The sequence below is a fragment of the Stegodyphus dumicola genome, chromosome 2 (genome assembly GCF_044657685.1).
Source record: "Stegodyphus dumicola isolate Sdum_Otavi_A_Nest chromosome 2, ASM4465768v1".
Classification (NCBI taxonomy): domain Eukaryota; kingdom Metazoa; phylum Arthropoda; class Arachnida; order Araneae; family Eresidae; genus Stegodyphus; species Stegodyphus dumicola.
This window is the reverse complement of record NC_140769.1, coordinates 37,898,981-37,918,030: the sequence shown is the minus strand read 5'-3', so window position 1 is coordinate 37,918,030 and position 19,050 is coordinate 37,898,981. Positions and strand designations below refer to the sequence as shown.

The window sequence follows — 19,050 nt, the reverse complement described above, 5'->3', positions numbered from 1 at the left end:
CTTTGGCGAGTTTGCTAACATGAAGGAATGCTGTAGTTGCAACTGGTTTAACTATTGGCGAGGAGTGAGTTGTGCCAAGTTGGAGTTCCGACGTTCTCCCTTTTAACGGGTTGTTTTGTGGGACGAGGTCACTTTTTGACACTTCTTTTGCCCTTTTGAATTGCTTTCCGAGGAGACAGCTGATTCCGCCGAAAAAATGGATCTTGGCTCCGATGGAACTACGGGCCTCTTGGCTAAGCGCTTTGAGCGCGGGCCGTAGTGTATGGGCATCTATGTCTTCGCAAAAATTCAAAATTCTTTCTTCAGTTTATTTTCTTTCGTGTGTGTTTGTGTATTTCAAGAAAAATTTAAAGCAGAAAACGATCTATGAAAATGATGCGTGCTCCCCGTTCTCAACCGTCTGATTGCCGCTGTACTCTGAAATGGAGCGTTAAATTACCACCGTTGCTTTTGGACCCCTTTAGAATTTGACTCGTCGTTTCCCGCTGAAGATGTCCGGAAAAATGTCTGAAAATTAGTTCCTCTTAATCTTCTCGTATCTCCAATCCGGGACTGTATTCACTTATTTGGCCGTTTTAGATCCTCATTAGTTCATCATAATCTCCTCGTATCTCCACATCCGGAACTGTATTTCACTTATCTTACCGTATTGGAACCTCATTTGTTCATCCTAAAATCTACTAGAACTCTCGGCTATCGTAATGACTCCATACATTTGACGAACATTTTTTTCCATTCAACAGGCTGCCCGAATTCCTCATGAGCTTCAATGGACTTTTTTTTTTTTTTTTTTTTTTTTTTTTTTGTGGTTTGACTTTTCCTGCTACTCAGCTACCAGATAAGTTAAATTTTTTTGTTTAATTCTTGGTTAGTTAAATATTATAGATTTCTGCAGTAAAAAAAGATTGAATTAATTTAATTTATTGAACCTTAAATTTTTTGTAGTTGATAAATTTATCATAACTCTATAAAAATCATTTTTCTTTGGTGTATCGATTAAGTAAAAGCATTAAATTGAATAAAGATCTATAACCTTATTAAAATTATTGTAACTTAACTTAATAGTTAAGAGAAAGAAGTTCTTCATGAAATTATTTAATTGAATTTTTGTTTGAATTACTCATTGGTGAGGATGATTTGTAATAGTGCCTGTATTAGAGCATTCTTGCTCCTCTCAAGACGAACTTTTTAGAAGTGTAAAGGTGTCACTACTTATCTTTATCCGGTTAAACCATATTTAATTAATCAAAAGAAAAAAAATAAATGATAAAAATTATTATGTGCAATAATAGTATTTAAATGGTGGTATTGAGTGCAATATTATGCAATATTTTTTTTTGTATTGATCAATTCTGTGTGAAGTGGAAAGTGTAACTTGTTAAATTTATTTTTTTTTATTATTTTTCTCCCCGGGGAGGGTACTGTTCATAAATTTATAGTTTATTTTTGGTATGTTTTACCAGATTGAAAAGGTAAATATAATAGAAATTACAAGGATGTTAAGAAATAATTTCTCAGAAATAGTTGAATGTGTAAAGCAATAGTAAAACTTTTTGTTGAATATATTTTGATTTTTCCAACCTAATGGATATATATATATATATATATATATATATATATATAGTTTGCATTAAGAGTAAATAAATAAGTTTTCTAGATCAATCAATGGTTAAATTTGTTTTGTGTGCTCATGATTTTTACCAGTCTTTTACTCAAATTGATTTAAGGGTTAATCCGGAGGAAAACACAATGCAATTAAAACAAGTTATTGATAATAGTATGTTATGGTAGAATTGATAATAGTATGTTATGGTATTTTTTATTGTTGTGATCAATTAGTAGGGTACCTTTTTGGTAATTTCAAAAACGACACAACATATATATCTGGAAGAATTAATTATCATTTGCTAACTGACAGTTTTGTTTTCATGCAAAATGTCGGTTTTAAAGAAGCAATGGATGTCTGTCCTTCTTCCGAAGAAAATTACTCCAACCTAGTTATTACAAAAAATCGTGAAAGCCAATGGTTTTTCGACATCTAAACCTACGATAGGTAATATTGTTAACAAAAAGGAAGAAAACGTCAAAGTTTGGCTTCAAGTGAAAAAATTGTTTTTAGTATATATCCAAGGAATAAACGAAATGTTTCGAATTTTGAAAAGATAAGATCTTTAACGTTAAATTCCGTCAAGACAAAGGTCAGTAGCAAAATGATTAAAATGTTCAGTGTAAATTGTAAAACTGTAAATAAAGTGATTAATGCTGATATGAAGTTTAAAAAGGCGAAAAAATTTAATGTGCGTCGTTTTTCTCTGTCGCCGAACGCAGATTGTGCTGCAGAATTCTTTATAAGAAATATTTATCCGAACAAAAGTGGAAAAATGTTGTCAATATAGATGAATCTTGCGTGTATTTAAATGACTACAATAAAAAGATATCCGTTATTATCATCAAATAGGAGGAAAAAAATCTTAAAACATGGTTCAAAGGATCTAAAAAAAGTTTTCCAACAGGATTTAGGATTTTTGGTGGAGTTTCATATAATGTCGAATTAAAAATAAAGAGAGTGGAAAAAATGTTAAGACCAATTCTACATATTTTCAAGGACATATCTGATAGCCAATTTTCAAATATGATATACCTTCTGTTTAGAAACAATGCCATCAATCAGTAGGACTGCATTAAGACAAAGCAGCCACACATCAAAATCCACTGTTAATTTCCTGGAAGAAAATGGAACAAGAAATAGGTATCAAGATCATACCCTTCCCTCAAATTCCTGCTAAATATCCTGATGTATCGTCCATGAATTTTTGCTATTTGGGTCTTTTAAAAAGCGAATTGTCCAAACGTCGACCTGCAGCTCTCCTTGGACTTTGGAAAGGTGTTCAAGAGAAATGGGATAAATTATCTCTACCGATACTATAAAAAGCTCTATTCGTTTTTAAAATTACGATGTAGCAAAATAGTGAAGAATAAGGGCTATAATACAGAACATTTAAAACACAAAACGTTTAGGTAAAATATATACGTAAATACAACGAAAATTGTCTAAGAAATGTGCGAAAAGCCTCTGTAGTATATTTCCTTGTCAAATGCATTGCTTTTTATATAATATTATTTGATCATCTTTATGCATATGCATTATATTTTATTTGATTTTCTCTATGTTTCTGAGTAATTTTAATTTTTCAGGTAAGGTTGTATCCGGTTACAAAATTGATAAAAGTGGAAACTGGACCCTTATTGGAAAACGTAATCCTCAAGATCCCCAAGTAAATCAGCCAATCTTTTTTTTTTTTTTTTTTTTTTTTTTTTTTCCATATTCTTGGTGTAATATTATAAAAGTATGCAAATGATTGCAAATACCTTTTTTATATTATATACGCATAATTATTGCATTCTGTTGATTTCTAAAAACTTCTATGAATATTTCAACTTGCATCATGTGAACTGGCGTGTTAGTATTGCAGATATCGCAATTTGAGATATGGCAAACAACGCTGTTACAAATTTTATTACGAAGTGTCATTAGATACCCAATTTTCAATCAGGAACTGAAAAATTTCCTAAATTTCTGCCGCCTAGCCTAGGGATTCCAAACCTTGTCCATTAGTGAGTCATCAAATATCTGTCAAATCTTGGAACATAGTTCCAATTATTATTTCTGTTACTGTTACTAACATAATATCTTACAACTCTAATTTTCACGACAAGTCTTTGCTTGAATGTATTGAATTACTATATTTACTCGAGGTTTCCCGCTTTCCTTCTAATTTTATCGCTTGTAACCAGAGAGGGAATAAACAAACTTTGTACAGTATTTCTGAAGAGGCATCTCTTTCCCAGTAACCGAGTGGTTTAAACCACCGAATACTGATGGTTTGACCTGTCTTGAATTCGAAACCATGCGAAAGGGCTGGCTGCATGGTTGGTTTTTGCGGATTTCCCCATGTGTACTGTGAATAAGTGTCAATTTCTCTCATTAAGTCCTTTATGATAATTTATCCCTCCTTTCTGCATGCCTTCGTGGCATAACGGTTAGCACACTCGGCGCGTTTTAGAGAAGTCCAGGTCCGAGTCCCGGCGAGGTCATTGCGGATTTCTTCAGTTTCCTGCTTTAAAAAATGCTTAATGTCTCTACAGTGACGCCCTAACTAAAATGGTGGTGGCTGATGACTTTTCACCACGAGGATTTGGCAATAGGATCCCCTAAACCCAATCTCCCTATAAAAGGAGGAGTATATAAGGTATTTTCTCCCTCCTTTCTGCATGCCTTCGTGGTATAACGGTTAACACACTCGGCGTGTATTCGAGAGGTCCAGATTCGAGTCCCCGCGAGGGCATTGCTCATTTCTCACTTTTCCAACATCGAAAATAATCTAATCTCTCTACAAGGCACCTTTCCTGTTAGGCAAATAGCCGTCAGGACTTTGTCATATGCAAATAACCTAACCTAACCTTATCTGAAGAAACGGCTTAAATGATAGACATGGCACATTGAAATCTACACATAAAAGCACGCTTATATTATTATATAATCTATTTCAAAGAACTTATAATGTAATTTTTCCCTCCTTTCCGCATGCCTTCGTGGTGTAACAGGAAGTACACTTGACGCGTATTCTGGATGATTGGAATTTGAATCCAAAAAGGGCATTGCGGATTTCTTCAGTTTCCAGACATTGAAAAAGTTCTAATAAAGGCTCTACAGGTGGCGCCCGAACTAAAAGGGGGGGAACAATAATTCGTAACGACCAGGATCTGGCGATTGGATTCCTTCTCCCCAGTCGCCCTTTAAAAGGAGAAGTATATAAGGTATCTTCTGCTTCCTTTCCATTTGCCTTCGTGGTCTACCTGGAAGCACGCGCGATGCGTTTTCGGGAGGCGTCGACTTCGAATCCCGGTGAGATCACTACGGATTTCTTCAGTTTCCTGACAACGAAACATTCTAAAAAGGACTCTACAAGTTTATCATCTCCAGTAATATTAACTACACAAAAATGTTTTTCTATTTGTGCATACATTTTACGCTGTTACCATAAGTCAGAAGTTTATAAATCAACATTCTGTAAAAACTAAGGGGAAAATTTCAATGGGGTGAAATATGCGAGTAAATATGGTGTTCCTTTGCTTAAATTGTATCTGCTCATTTTAAAAATTACTTATTCATATAAGTAAATGAAACCGGTGGGCAAGTACCTTCTGCAATTCGTGCCAGATCCCCGCAAAGGGGTCAGAAAGGAGGAGACCATGCAACCTGGAGAAGAGGGCGAAATCTACAGGACCCAAAAATGGAAAATACGGCGCATGCGGTAGTAAGATCATGTTCCGTTTCGTGAGGAATTACATTGTGAAAAGAAAACGATGACAGGATGCATCGTCTACATTTTCCAGCGATGAGCTTGTTGAAGGTCTTTCTCAGCTTTCTTTTAGTCTTTTAGTCATGTTTTCTTGCTCTTAAAGCGTGCATGCCACTCAAAACACCTCACACAACTCATGGCAGCATGGTAAATTACCTGCACCATGTGCAACATCCCGATGGCATATTTTCTGAGCTTCACACAAAATTTCATGTTCGCTGTTTGTTCATGCTTATTGTTCATAATGGAATTACAACTTGGTCACAATAGCACAAGTTGCACAGCTACCAATGCACAAAGTGCAAAATCTCTCGGTGCACTGACTTATGAATGTTGGTGCTCCCTGTGACTGTGAGCGTGGGCTTAAGCTTTCATTTATTTTCGTATTAAAAACCTAGTCTCGGAATCTTTTGATACAACCTCGTACATCAAAACAACGATGCCGGGTAATAGATGAAAACAGACTGAAGTATTAAAAACGTTTATGAGAAAAATCACGAATTACTTGTCTTTTGCAAGGAATTTCATAACTATTTTTACTGTTTATTAAAATAATATGTACTGTATGTCGATTGTACGATCATTTCTGTTCAATACACGATATTAAGTAACAGATAATATCTCAGATTATGTTCCATTTGAATACAAACAATGAGAAATAATTGTTATTTCCTACACTGCTTACGTATGATGGGCACGGAGTGATAGCTTTCTAGGCAAAATGAAGTTATGTTCAAATTTACCACCAAAGTTGTTTTCAATAGAATAATTGTATTTTTCATCATCAGAACTAAATAAATAATACATCCGAATCTGTTGGCGAGATTATGGCCATAGTATTTTTCTTTCATTCCTCTGTTATCAGAACCAAATAAGTAGTTCATCCAAATATGTTTGGCAAAGTCATGCCCATCATATATATCGCCAATTTTTAGGTTATCACAACTAAATTAGTGGCACGCCGGAATCTGTTAGCAAAATCGCGCCCATAATACTTTTGGGCAAGTGCCGAGTTTGTTGGATGGGCTGAAATCGCATTAGCTTCATAAAGTCGAAGGTGCTACTTAATGCTTTATAACTTTCACAAAGCTAGTCAACTAACTTCCTGGAAAACTGTTTTATGTTCGTATCACTATATGGCACCTTAGTCTCAACAGTCCCCACAATGCACTTCCTTTCTATAGTGTATAGTGTGGTCCTTCTTTCAGAGCTCCTCACTTCAAGCAGTCAATTCCCGGAGGACATGGTATTAAGCTCTATTTTTTTTTTTTTTTTTTTTTTTTTTTTTTTTTTTTTTTTTTTCAATTCTATCGACGGGATCCAACAGGCTAAAGAGTACCTAATTCAGTGGACCAGCTGACGATGGCGAAAAGAAAAGAAGGTCCTAAATTTTATACTTTATTCGCATCTAAACTACACTACAATTCTGCAAGGAAATCTTTCCTCATTATATGCCGATATTCAGTCATGTATTTGTGGCATCTTTATTTCACTGAATTAAAATCTTGAATATGCTTTGTTTTTCTATAAAAAGATTTTACCTATTGATTTTCTTTATGAAAAATAAAAAATATGCTACATAATCAAATAGAAGCTGGAATAAGTTTTATAATATCTTATAAAGAAACCTAAAAATCTCACGACATAAGCATCAATTGATAAAAGTAGTTCTTCATGTGGAAAACAAAAAATTCTTTCACGGCAGTTTTCACAGATCTTCAGTATATGGATATGTTGATTTTGACATTTAATATGGAACAGCAAATTATAATTGAATCATAGTCACATTCAAATTTATTTTAGAAAACTGAAAGTTTTTAATATTATTTATCAACTTATACTAATACTAAATCAAACATTACGCCACTCTGAACCTCTAGTTTGAAAGAAACTTTGAACTAATTTCTTCTTCTGTTCTCATTAATTATAATTAACTGATTAGATGACTGATTTCACCTTTCAACCGGATAACTAGAGTACGGAACAGAACAAAATAAGACCAATTTTATACTTTTCCTTTAAAAATGAAAACGAAAACACTTCCTCTGAAATAACATAAAAAAAGTGCGCAATGTTTCTCCTCCGAGAATGCATGTATTCTTGAGTAGTGTAATAGTATGCTGAGTTCAGTAGTCGTGGTTTGAGTTCAGAGATTTGCTAGAGGGTGACCGAACCGAGTCGGGAGTTGTACTTTAGTGCTTTGCTGTGAAGCGGTCTTCACCAGTGTGGCCCGAACGTTGTGTTGCTCATTGTTTCAGCGTGTTTATCGTAGTTTTTCGATGACTGTGAACGTGTCTTTGGAACTTTCCTTGTTGTACTGGCGAATAATTGTGTTTTGATTCTTCATCAAGTATTATCTTCAATTACTCCAAATCCACGAACACATAGAACGCAACAATACAATAAAATATATGCAAAGTATTTATGAATACATTAAATATGAGAGTGCACGTGACAGGCGTTACGTCATGGTACTTGAGCACGGAGGGTCAAAGTTGACATGGTAAAAGTAAATAGGGTATTAATTGGGACATACGACCCATCATTTTAGTCGAAAAAATTTGATAAACTCCCTAATAAAAGTAACAAAAGTAAAATCATACATGAGAGCAAATACATAAAAGTGTAAGTAAATCAGAAACTATGACGAGCAGTGCCCTGATTGGCTGAGTCGACTAAAGTCGTATTCAATTCAAGATTTGCATGATGCGAGAAGGGCTGTGCAAAGTACATGAAATTATGAAACAGAACATTGGTATTACAAAATGTAGTCAGCACAAATAGTATTGGTATGCATCAGAGCAGTAAGTAAAAAAGATAAATACCTACGCAGTGAGCGACGTTGTAGTCTGGATGAAAGTCGAATTAAAGTACATAAGTTTTACAAAGTCCAGGACGAAAGGTGATAAATGGCCCATCAAAATTTATTCAAAATTGAGATCAACATCATAAGGCAGTCATTTTGTGTCATACTACTGGTCGAAGAAATCTTGATCATTGGTATATACAGCAGGAGTTATCCACTAAGGGGAAATTTCCTCTTGGGGAGAGTTTCATAGTTTTCGTGTAAATGAGGTCAGCCTGACTGCATTTGCTTCCTGCTCGGCTGTTAACACTAGAAGCGCCGTTGGGGTCATTTTGACCTTTTTTTCCAATTTTCCACGTTTTTTTAACCTACAGCTGAGCTTCGAAGCTGATATTTTTTTTTCTTTTTCTAAAATGTTTCCAAGTATACTATGCCAATTTTTTATATTTCTACGTTAATTATTTAAATAAATAATCGCAGATATACCTAAAACAACCAACTGGGGTCATTTTGACCCTCATAAGAAAAACGGCATATTTTTAAGCGAATGTCCGTTTTCGAATTACCGATGCCACGTTTTCGTTTTCTGCGCATTGGGAAACACGCAGCTCTTATCGCGATGACACAGGGGAGAAAAATAAAATCCAGAACGGAGCATATTCTCTCTCCATTGCAATGCCGAGAGGAAGAGGATTGAGTACACAAGAGTGCCTTTCGCTCCTTGAACAGTTGGAATCAGATATAAGTGGTGATGATAGCAGTGATGAAGATTTTAACGTTGATGTGAACTTACAGAATGCGCCGCTCTCTGAAAGCAGTGATAGTGATGTCGAGGACAATTCTGGAAATGTGATCCCTATGCGGGAAGCCGGAAGCTCACGTGGACGTTGTCGTGGTCAAGGATGAGGCAACAACGTTGCTGGCAGCAGTAATGAGAAGTATACCTCATCCAGCGGCATTCTCTGGACTCCTATGAACCTTAGCAGCACCGCTTCCACTTCAGGTCGCACGCCAGCTCGAAATATTGTAACCACTGCAAGTGGACCAACGTCGTTTGCTCGTCGTAATATAGGAACAAACCCTGCTTCAGAGTGGTGTTTGATGGTGAGTGAAATCAATGGCGAAACACATTCAATCATGTACAGTTGCTGAGGCACGACTCCAAATTAGAGATGATAGTAACTGGTATGTTACTCTGGAAGAACTTGATGCTTTTTTTTGCTTTCCTGTATGCCCGTGGAGCACCATTCAAAACTTTGTGCAGATGATTTGTGGAACAAGAATTGGGGACCACCTGTGTTCAAAGAAACAACGTCACGCAATCGGTTCCGTGAAATAATGCGGTATCTCAGATTCGACGTCCGAAGCACCAGAGCTGATCGTCTCACCACTAACAAATTTGCTCTCTCTTCTGAAACCTGGTACAAGCTAATGGAAAATTGTTATTTATGCTATAATCCTGGACCAGAAATAACCGTTGATGAACAATTGTTGCCTTGTAAATCAAGATGTATATTTATCCAGTACTTGGCGAATAAACCGGACAAGTTTGGCATCAAATTCTGGCTAGCAACTGATGTAAAATCCTAATACGTTTTGAATGGTTATCCTTATCTGGGCAAGGATGAAGAACGACCAACTAATTTACAACTTGAGGAAAGTGTAGTTCTCAAATTACTGCAACCACATCTAAACTCCGGACTCAATGTCACAACTGACAATTTTTTTACTTCTGTGAAACTTGCAGATGAACTTTCTGCGAAAAAAACCATAATTGTCGGCACGATGCGTCTGAATAAGCGAGAATTACCCCCTATTGCTCGTGACACTTCTTCGGCACGATATTCATCTTTTGCACTGAAAAATGGAGACAAAACACTCACAATATATAGGTGCAAGAGCAAAAGGAATGTCGTGATTCTGAGCACGATTCACAGTAATGTGTTTGTTGACGACAGCAGTTGTGGTGCAAATGTGGCGTTGATGTCGCAGATCAGATGCTGAGGAAATATAGTACAGGTAGTGGAAGTCGCAGGTGGCCTGTACATGTTTTTTTCCAACGTCCTAGACATTGCTGAACTCAATGCTTGGATTATATTCAAAGAATCCTTGGGCACCTCTATTTCCCGTCGAGAATTTATTCTTGCACTCGTGGAAGAACTACGAGTTGGTGCACTACGCAACAGATGCCCCCCGATTGTTCAAATACAGACACTTAAACGAAAGGAATGTGCATTTCAAAGTTACAAGGGACAAAACAAGACTGTTGTCAGCTGTAAGGGATGCCAGAAACCAATTTGCGGTAAATGTGTTGCTGTTACTGTCAAGCGTTCATGTTGTATCACCTGCGGTAATGTATAACAAACTTTGGAAAACATTGTGTGTTTACTCCCAATTTATGTTTTTTTGTAATTTTTTGCATATGTTCTATTTTCCACTTTTTGCATTTGTATCTTTTGTTTGTTTTTCATAGATTTTGTTTTTGTTTTTGTAATCTTACATTGAAAGATATTGTGTGCTAATTTGCACTAATTGCACGAAAAGAATTCTAAAGTATAAAAAAATAAAAACCTCTAAAAACTCTTTTATGTGGTCATTTCAGCATCATTTCAATCATTTACTGTGCTTCTACTTACATTTCTGACAGACAGACAAACAAAGTAGACAGATGTCTTGTTTTGCACCCGCTAAGTCTTTCTGCACCGATGGACGAAAAATCAAGGATAGGTGCGAAGGAAAGGTACATAGAAAGAGCGGCAATTTCGTAGAGGAGAGTAAAAAGGAACTTCTTACATCTTGTATGAGTTCAAAAGGCCAGGAAGAAAAGATGGGAAAAAATAAAATTTAAAATAAAAGGCCCATATAGATAATAGAGGGAAAAAAAAAAAAAAAGGGCCTATAGAAAGAAAAGGAAAAGAAGTAGAAAATATCCTAAAATACGATTTTGTCCATGAGTGTAGTTAAAAGGAGAAGAAACTGTCTTCATTTACAATAAATAGTGTCTCACAGGTGTGTGTGTGTGTAGTGAGTGTGTTTGGTAATGGTGAATAGATGTGTTACTGGGGAAAAAAAAATATTGACGGTGTTAAAATGCTACGTATCAAGGTATTTAGCATGGAATATAAAGTAATATGTATGCTTGCATCCTGAGATATCAACAAAAGTCATCAAACAAAAGTATATATTAATTTAACCAAAGTAACTTATGCTACTTTCATTCTCAACATTTTCATACATTTTTCAAAAAACAGCAGCAGACTAACAACATAGAACCAAATACAATACAAGACCACAACCGCACACACACACACACACACACACAAAAAAAAAAAATATATATATACATATATATAATCTTAAATCCATATAATATAATCAATTAATCAATACTATTTAGGAAATAAATTATTATATATATATATATGTGTGTAAATTACTGAGTATATGTATTAAAAACACAAATTAAACAGTATTTATTAATTTAACTATCATAATTTATTACAAGATTAATTATTTTACTATCATAATTTATTACTAGTTAATTTATGTTAGTATAACACAAAGAGGCACACTGTTATTTATATAAGCTCATAGTTCTAAGAATTCATTTAAGGCGGTGAAGAATAAACCATCTCTTACATATGGACATTTAACAGATAGCAAAGAACAGTATGAGAAAAAAATCGGTGAGGTATAATATTATTTGAAGGCGAAACTATATTCAAGCGATCTAAAAAGAAAAGAGAATTCAGAAGATCCAAGAGGGAAATAGCGCGATGCCAAATTTTCCCTCTCATCCCCATATTTTCCCTCTCACGAGATTCCTAAAGGGCTTTGTAAGTGTTGACAGACGTGAACTGATAACGTTGGCGTGTGTTTGTAGTTGATACACAAAGGAAGCCACAAGCAATGAACAATTTCAAGTATTTTTAATGCTTTAAACTGATGAAAAATTAAGATTTATTGATTTAAAGGCACTTATTTATAGAAATTTGATTTAGTTTAGATGAAAGAAAAGTACGTATCTTAAAATTCCAGGCTGTTGGAGTATATCCTTACATTGTCCGCTGTTTTATTCTCGTCAACATCGGAGCCGAAATTCATCAGAATGATATAGGTGTTGTAGAAAAAAACATTTTTCAAAGTAATTTAATTGATAATAACCAAGGGGAAAGGAAATTTTTTCACTCTTTTACGGAGCGCAGCGATCGTGCTGCCGCTTGCCTCGGTGATCACTGCTGGAGCCCACTTACATTTCTTATGAGGGTCAAATTGACCCCCAATGGCGGTTTTCGGTTAGTCTGAAATTCGGCTATTCTAGTGTTAAAAAAATTATCTAAATCTAAATAAATGCATATGTATGTTTCAAGTTTTGGAAAGGGAGAAGAAGAATGATCTTCTAGCGATAACGAAAGGTGCGTGGGGCCAAAAAATATTGAGAACCACGGTATATGCTGTCTTTTCGGAACTGAAACACTTCTGTTACGCCAAAAGTTCTTTCGAAATACTGGTGAAAATAAGTATCGAGAAAAAAGAAGAGGTGCGAATCCTTCGAGTCCCCGGGATGAGTTCTTGATCAAAATGGAATGAAACTAAACAAAATCGCTCCACCTCCAGAAGTACACAAAGCTGTTCTTTTTCATCTCTCTCAAGAATCTTATGTATGAATCAGTATGAACTCTGGATCATAAATGATATTGAACGTTGGTTCTCTAAATAGCACGTAAATTTAAATCAACTTTTTATGTTTTTTTTCCTGTTTTTTACAGATGTTCTATCCCGTAGAAGACAAGAATTTGACCATTGGATACGGAGATATAATGGTAAGTTCTTGAAATCTAGAGACATATCTTACGGGTAATCATTATCATTTTTCTACTGGTCTTGGCATTTCTTTCTTGAACTTTTGTGCAATATAGTGATCAAAATTTAAATTATTTTCATATTCCAGGCTACCCGCTGCACTATGTACAATTTCCGAGACACAGACACATATATAGGGTAAGTAAACAAGATTTTATCATTAGAAAACCATTTGTTAAATTTTACAAAGTAATACACTAATGTTTGTGAAAATTGCAACACCATGAAGGAATTAAGCAAACTGAACCAAACTTAGTAAATGCAAAGAAAGGTAAGACATCAAATGATTAAAATTACAAAGCGATTGCGCATGCGTTGAATTAGAACCGGCCATTTGTTCCATGTACACTCATCTCCATAAATTAAGGATAATTCGGAGTCACGCGGAAATCGGACCCTAAAATAAATATATCACCTGTAAAATCACTACACACATCTTCAAGAATCATATGCAAATTTCAGGAAGTAACCAGATGACACCGATGGTACGTTACAATGATGAGAGTTTAAGAGAGTCATAAATAAGGAATACAGGCAAAGAATTAAAATTGTTCGCAGGCGCTTTATAAGCATCTCAGAGCAATAACCGAATAGTTATGACACAAAGGACGCAATTGGATGATTTTTTACGTGGTAGAATTATCGGCCTTCTGGAATGTGGGCGTACCCAACTGGAAGTATCAGACGAACATGGAATTGCCCAGAATGTCATTTCCAGGCTTTGGCAACGATTCCAAGATAATGGTAATGTGAATAGACGTTACAGCACAGGTCGCCCCAGACGAATGAGGACCGGTATTTGGCAGTTACTGCCAAAAGAAACAGGTGGAGCACAGCCGCCTGCCTTACACGGTCTGTCTTGAAATTGTCGTACCAGTGGCTGCCAGACCTGCCCCGTCAGCTCTCTTCAGCCACTGGTACGACAATTTCAAGGCAGACCGTGTACAGACGCTTAGGGCAGATTGGTCTATATGCTCGTAGACCTGTCAGATGCGTTCCACTTACTGCAACTCACTGTCGCCTGCGGTTAGCCTGGAGCAGAGAGCATGCATTGTGGACACCGCAACAGTGGGATTGTGTGATGTTTTCCGACGAGTCCAGGTTTAGCTTGCAGTCTGATTCTCGTCAGACTTTCATATGAAGATCTCCAGGTACCCGTTACCACCAAGAAAACATCAATGAGCGATACCGTTACGGTGGTGCAGGAGTGCTCGTTTGGGGTGGAAATATTCTGGGTTCCAGAACTGACCTGCATGTTCAAATTGGAACCATGACAAGCCAAATCTATCGGGACGCCATTCTGGAACAACATGTACGTTTGTTTCGGGGCGCCATGGGCGCACAATTTATGTTTATAGATGACAACGCCCGTTCTCCCCGTAAAAACACCGTAAGCGAATGCCTTCAATCGGAGGATATCACCCGTATGGATTGGCCAGAATTCTCACCGGACTTGAATCCAGTAGAGCACGTGTGGGACATACTTGGCCGTCGAGTTGCAGCCCGTCAACCTCCTCCTACATGTCTACTGGAATTTCGGAGAACATTGCTTTTTGAGTGGTGTAATATCCCCCAAGATCCGATCGATAATTTGATACTCAGCATGCCTAGGCGTTGTAAGGACTGTATTGCATCGTCTGGGAGACATACAATGTATTAACAATGATACCAACTATGTAATATTGATTTTTTGTAAATAGGTTTTTTTGTAATTTGCTCCAGGGAGAAAAAATCGCTAATTTTTTTAATAATATCAATCTTCTTTGCTCTTTACCTTTTGTTTAATAAATAAGCTTTACAAATAAGTCAAATTTGTTTTGCTTCTAACTCTTCCTTTGCCTGATTTTGTATTATCCTTAATTTATGGACACGAGTGTATATAAAGGATTGTAATTTTGCATTGAAATATTTTTATAATCTTAAGTTGAAATCTGTCTGCAATGAACAGTTAATTAGCAGTCAATATGATTCGTCAACAGCGGAGGGTGCATACCAACAACCAACGAAGTTCGAACGAGGCCGCATCGTCTGTATGCAAGAGGATGGACTTTCGTATCAAGCGATCGCAGCCTGCACCCAGCGCAACGTCACAACAGTGATGCGTGTTTGGAAGAAACGAACAGAGGAGAACCAAATAAGGTGAAATCCTGGCAGTGGGGCACGCAGTAGCACAACGGCACAGGACGACAGATACCTCATCCGCATGGCTGTGACGTATTGTACAGGGTCCTTTCACAACGTTGGAGCGCGGCTACAGGTGTTGCCTAGCTACAAGGTTCATCGCCGCCTGCTACAGCATGAACTGCGTGCAAGGGTTCCTCTACACAGGATTCCCCCTTATTCACAGACCCCTCCAACTTCAGAGGGTATGACAAAACAGTACGTGGCGTGCCCTGTGGCAACAAGTTGTTTTCTCCGATGAATCTCTGGACGATATAGAGCACAATGATGGACGTGTTAGACGTTACAGAGGGGAACATCTGCTCCCACAATATGATATTCAGAGTCATACGGCACAAACACCTGGCATCATGGAGTGGGAAGCTTTAGGGCATAATTGTCGATCTCATCTACTGCAGATTGCGGGCAACATCAACAGTGATCGCTACATAAGGGAAGTTGTGGAGCCTTCCCCATTCCGGGCATTGTATTTTAGCAGGATAATGCCCGTGCACATGTTTCTCAGACTGCACAAGTCCTTTTTAGGGCACATAAAGTTTCGCTTCTTACATGGCCTTCTTATTTCCCGGATATGTCACCCATTGAGCATGTCTGGTATTTCATCAATCGGCGACTCCCCTCGTACAAAGCTGGTGGGGCACACACTAAGACTGAACTTTGGCTTCAAGTTGAAGCCATATGGAATGCCATTTCCCAGGATTACATTCAGAACCCGTATGATTATGAACCCGACGTGTATAGGCTGTCATCACTCATGTGTATAGGCGGCAGACATACAAAGTACTGATTTCCGATGTTCGTTTTGTTTTTTGGGCTTGTAAATTTGAACGTTTATTGTTACTATTGTCAGTAATATGTGGAATAAATTTCATTTATTTCCAGCAATTCCTTCACAGTGTTGCATTTTTCACAAACATTAGTGAAACTTCAGAAGTTATGGTCATCGATGATCATTCTGTGTAAGTGTAGAAATATTCGAGATTAAGCTACCATTCTGGTATGCATTTCCTGCAGCTATTCAGAATTATTTTTCTCTGCTATTTATCTCTATTCGAGGCCTGGTGGCGCAGTGGCTAGCGCATCGCGCAGCAGCACCACAGGTCCAGGGTTCGATCCCCGGGCTGGGCAAGTTCGACTCAGCCTTTCATCCCTTGGGTCCATAAAATGAGTATTAAGTTTGCTTGGGGACTAAACACTGGGGGTCCTGCGAAAAGCTGACAACTTGTTCAGGGCATATGCTTACGCACCCCGGGGCCCACAGTCAAGAAAGCATATTTCGGGGCACTACAGGCATTGGCCCACTAGGGCTGTTACGTCGCTGAGTTTTTTTTAGTATTTATCTCTATTCACTGGCAGACTTCCGATGGCTTTATTTGTACCATTACTTCCTAAAGAAGCTTCCTGAGGGAGTAGCGAAATTGTCAAATTTAAATATGCATTTATGCCTTCGGGAAGGCTCTATACAAGATTTTCCTGTATATTTATGAATAAACCATTAATTCATTTTATTTTGAGAGAAGGTGTATGAAATTTTCAACTTTGGCATACATGCTTAATCCACTCTTTCAACTCGAAATGTATGTTGTATGTTTACCAAGACCTTAAGATAGGCTATACCACATTTACAACAGCAACAACATTATTTAGACTATTCTTTCCGAATTGGAAGAAAAAATGCACTGTAAGGTGTAATGTAATGTCCATATTTTATCACAACAAGAATGGTTTGTCACTGTTACTTTCATTTTTCATCAACAAACACAATGTTTCAATAACTTTAAACTATTAAACTGAGTGAGTAGCTTGTCTCCCAGAATTTCCTTCTTTGTGCTAATCATATGACTGGAAATTTAAATAGTTTTAATCTGATTCATATTGGTTAATTTTGGTTAAGACTATATTCATCTTTATATTCATGCAACGTAACTATAACAATTATTGAGTAGCATAAATAATGCTAATTATTATTATTAAAAAGTGTAAATCGTGTCGCAGTATCATTGCTGTTCAACTAAATATGCAGTCAGCCATGAAAATTAGAAGTCTCTTATTTATACTAATTGATTTATCTATGTATATGCTGCAATAACAATTTCGCCACATTAAAAAGGCGAAATTTGAAAATAAAGAAAAAAAATTATTATCCTGGAAAGAAATGAGAGAGCAGCTCTCATGTAATCACAAAATGAAAAGTCTGAAATCAATAAATTATGTATAAATTGCAAATATGCCAGTCATATAACAAGTAGCTATAAAATAATAGTCAGAGGACGAGTCCCAATGGATTGGAATATGGTGGCTGCTCTACTGCTTATAACATAGAAATGGAAAATCTAATCCTCAGCATTAGAGGTATCATTGGTGCCATACACTAAATTTAGGAAACTTTTTAAGCTATAAGCAAAATGAAATAAATAATAAATAACTTTATATGTGTAAAATCCTGAAGTGACTGCAGGCTGAAAGTTTAATTTTGAGGTCCTCTCTCTGACTACAGATATATCGACCTAGTAAACATCATTATTACATACACATTACAATTTAAGCCAAACAATCATAAGTAGAATTTATGCATGGCTATTACAATAATTAAATACATAAGAATTATAATAGGCAATTTGAAACAGTTACATGTAAACAGGTGATTATAAGTACAATTCAGTTTCTTTAAAAATAATAAATTCTATTAACAATGAGATGGCAGCTCTATCCGTAAGCATAAGCTTTAGCAGCTTCTCTTCAGACAGTTGCTTGTGGAAACAATTTTGTTTTTCACTTTTGTATTTGCACTATAGGATCGTAATCTCTTTGGTAACATAAACTCTGTTAGATCCTACTAAGGAACTTGGCAACTTCTCGCACAGGTAGAAAGAATACAGTCAAAAATCGTTAATTCGGACACCCATAATCCAGAATGATCTATAATCCGGACCTCAAAGCTAAAAACTTTCTGCGCATGCGCCGCATTCACACATGCGAATTGGCGTTTACGCGTGCGCGTAAGACCTTTACGCGCACGCGCATATGCGTGTGCGCAAGCGCAGAATACGTTTTCGCGTGCGCGTTTAACGTATAACGGACGGTATATGCTAAAATTATACAATTATCTATTTCAGTTAATGTTGATGCTTGCGTTATTCCTTAATCTTCGAATTGGATGCAGCTTATTATTTTTTGCAGACTGTAAGAGCAATTTTATAAAAGTAAACTTGAACTTTCGATTATGTCAATTTCCGATTCTGGAGCTCCCAAAGGATCTACAAAACGAAAGTATGTCTCGATGTCCGTCAAACAAAAAGTGGAATTGCTGCAAAAAATGGATAAAGACATGAAGAAGGTGACAGAGAGGTTAGTGAAAACGAAAAAATTTCGATTGACAAGTTAGTCGGTATTCTCGGCACAGCAATTACGGGACTTGAACAGCGGAGCTTTTTAACTGAACAAGAAATTATGTCTGTTTATAGAATTAAAGAGAAAGTATTATCACATAAAACGAAACAACTTACATTGAAAGAAATGTTTAATAAAGTAAACAAATAAATATTAAGCTTCTTTTTTTTTTTTTTTTTTTGTAAATTTTGATACCCTTTAGATCATAATTGTTCTTTATTTCCTAAAATACGGTTTCATATTTTTAATTTTAGAATTCGTGCATGCCATCTTACGAGATTTAAACTGATGATCTATAATCCGGAATCGCCGAAGTCCCGACGAGTCCGGATTAACGACTTTTGACTGTACCAGCAAAAAGAAAGGTAGAATATTATTCATCAAACTCTGAACAGAAAAGCCACGTGCCTCGTGCTTACAATAACACCGTCAATTTGCGGTGGAATT

General features: G+C 36.5%; 1 protein-coding gene across 3 annotated transcripts in view; it reads left to right on the top strand.

The window, feature by feature from the left end:
- The window catches only part of LOC118185580 (peptidylglycine alpha-hydroxylating monooxygenase-like), a 70,445-nt gene that overhangs the window by 48,579 nt on the left and 2,816 nt on the right, over positions 1 to 19,050 (top strand). For all 3 annotated transcript variants that reach the window (XM_035355459.2, XM_035355462.2, XM_035355458.2), the window contains 3 exons: positions 3,196 to 3,275; positions 12,939 to 12,992; positions 13,121 to 13,170. In XM_035355459.2, the coding sequence (XP_035211350.1) occupies positions 3,196 to 3,275; positions 12,939 to 12,992; positions 13,121 to 13,170 (184 nt within the window). The remainder of the gene's footprint in view (positions 1 to 3,195; positions 3,276 to 12,938; positions 12,993 to 13,120; positions 13,171 to 19,050) is intronic.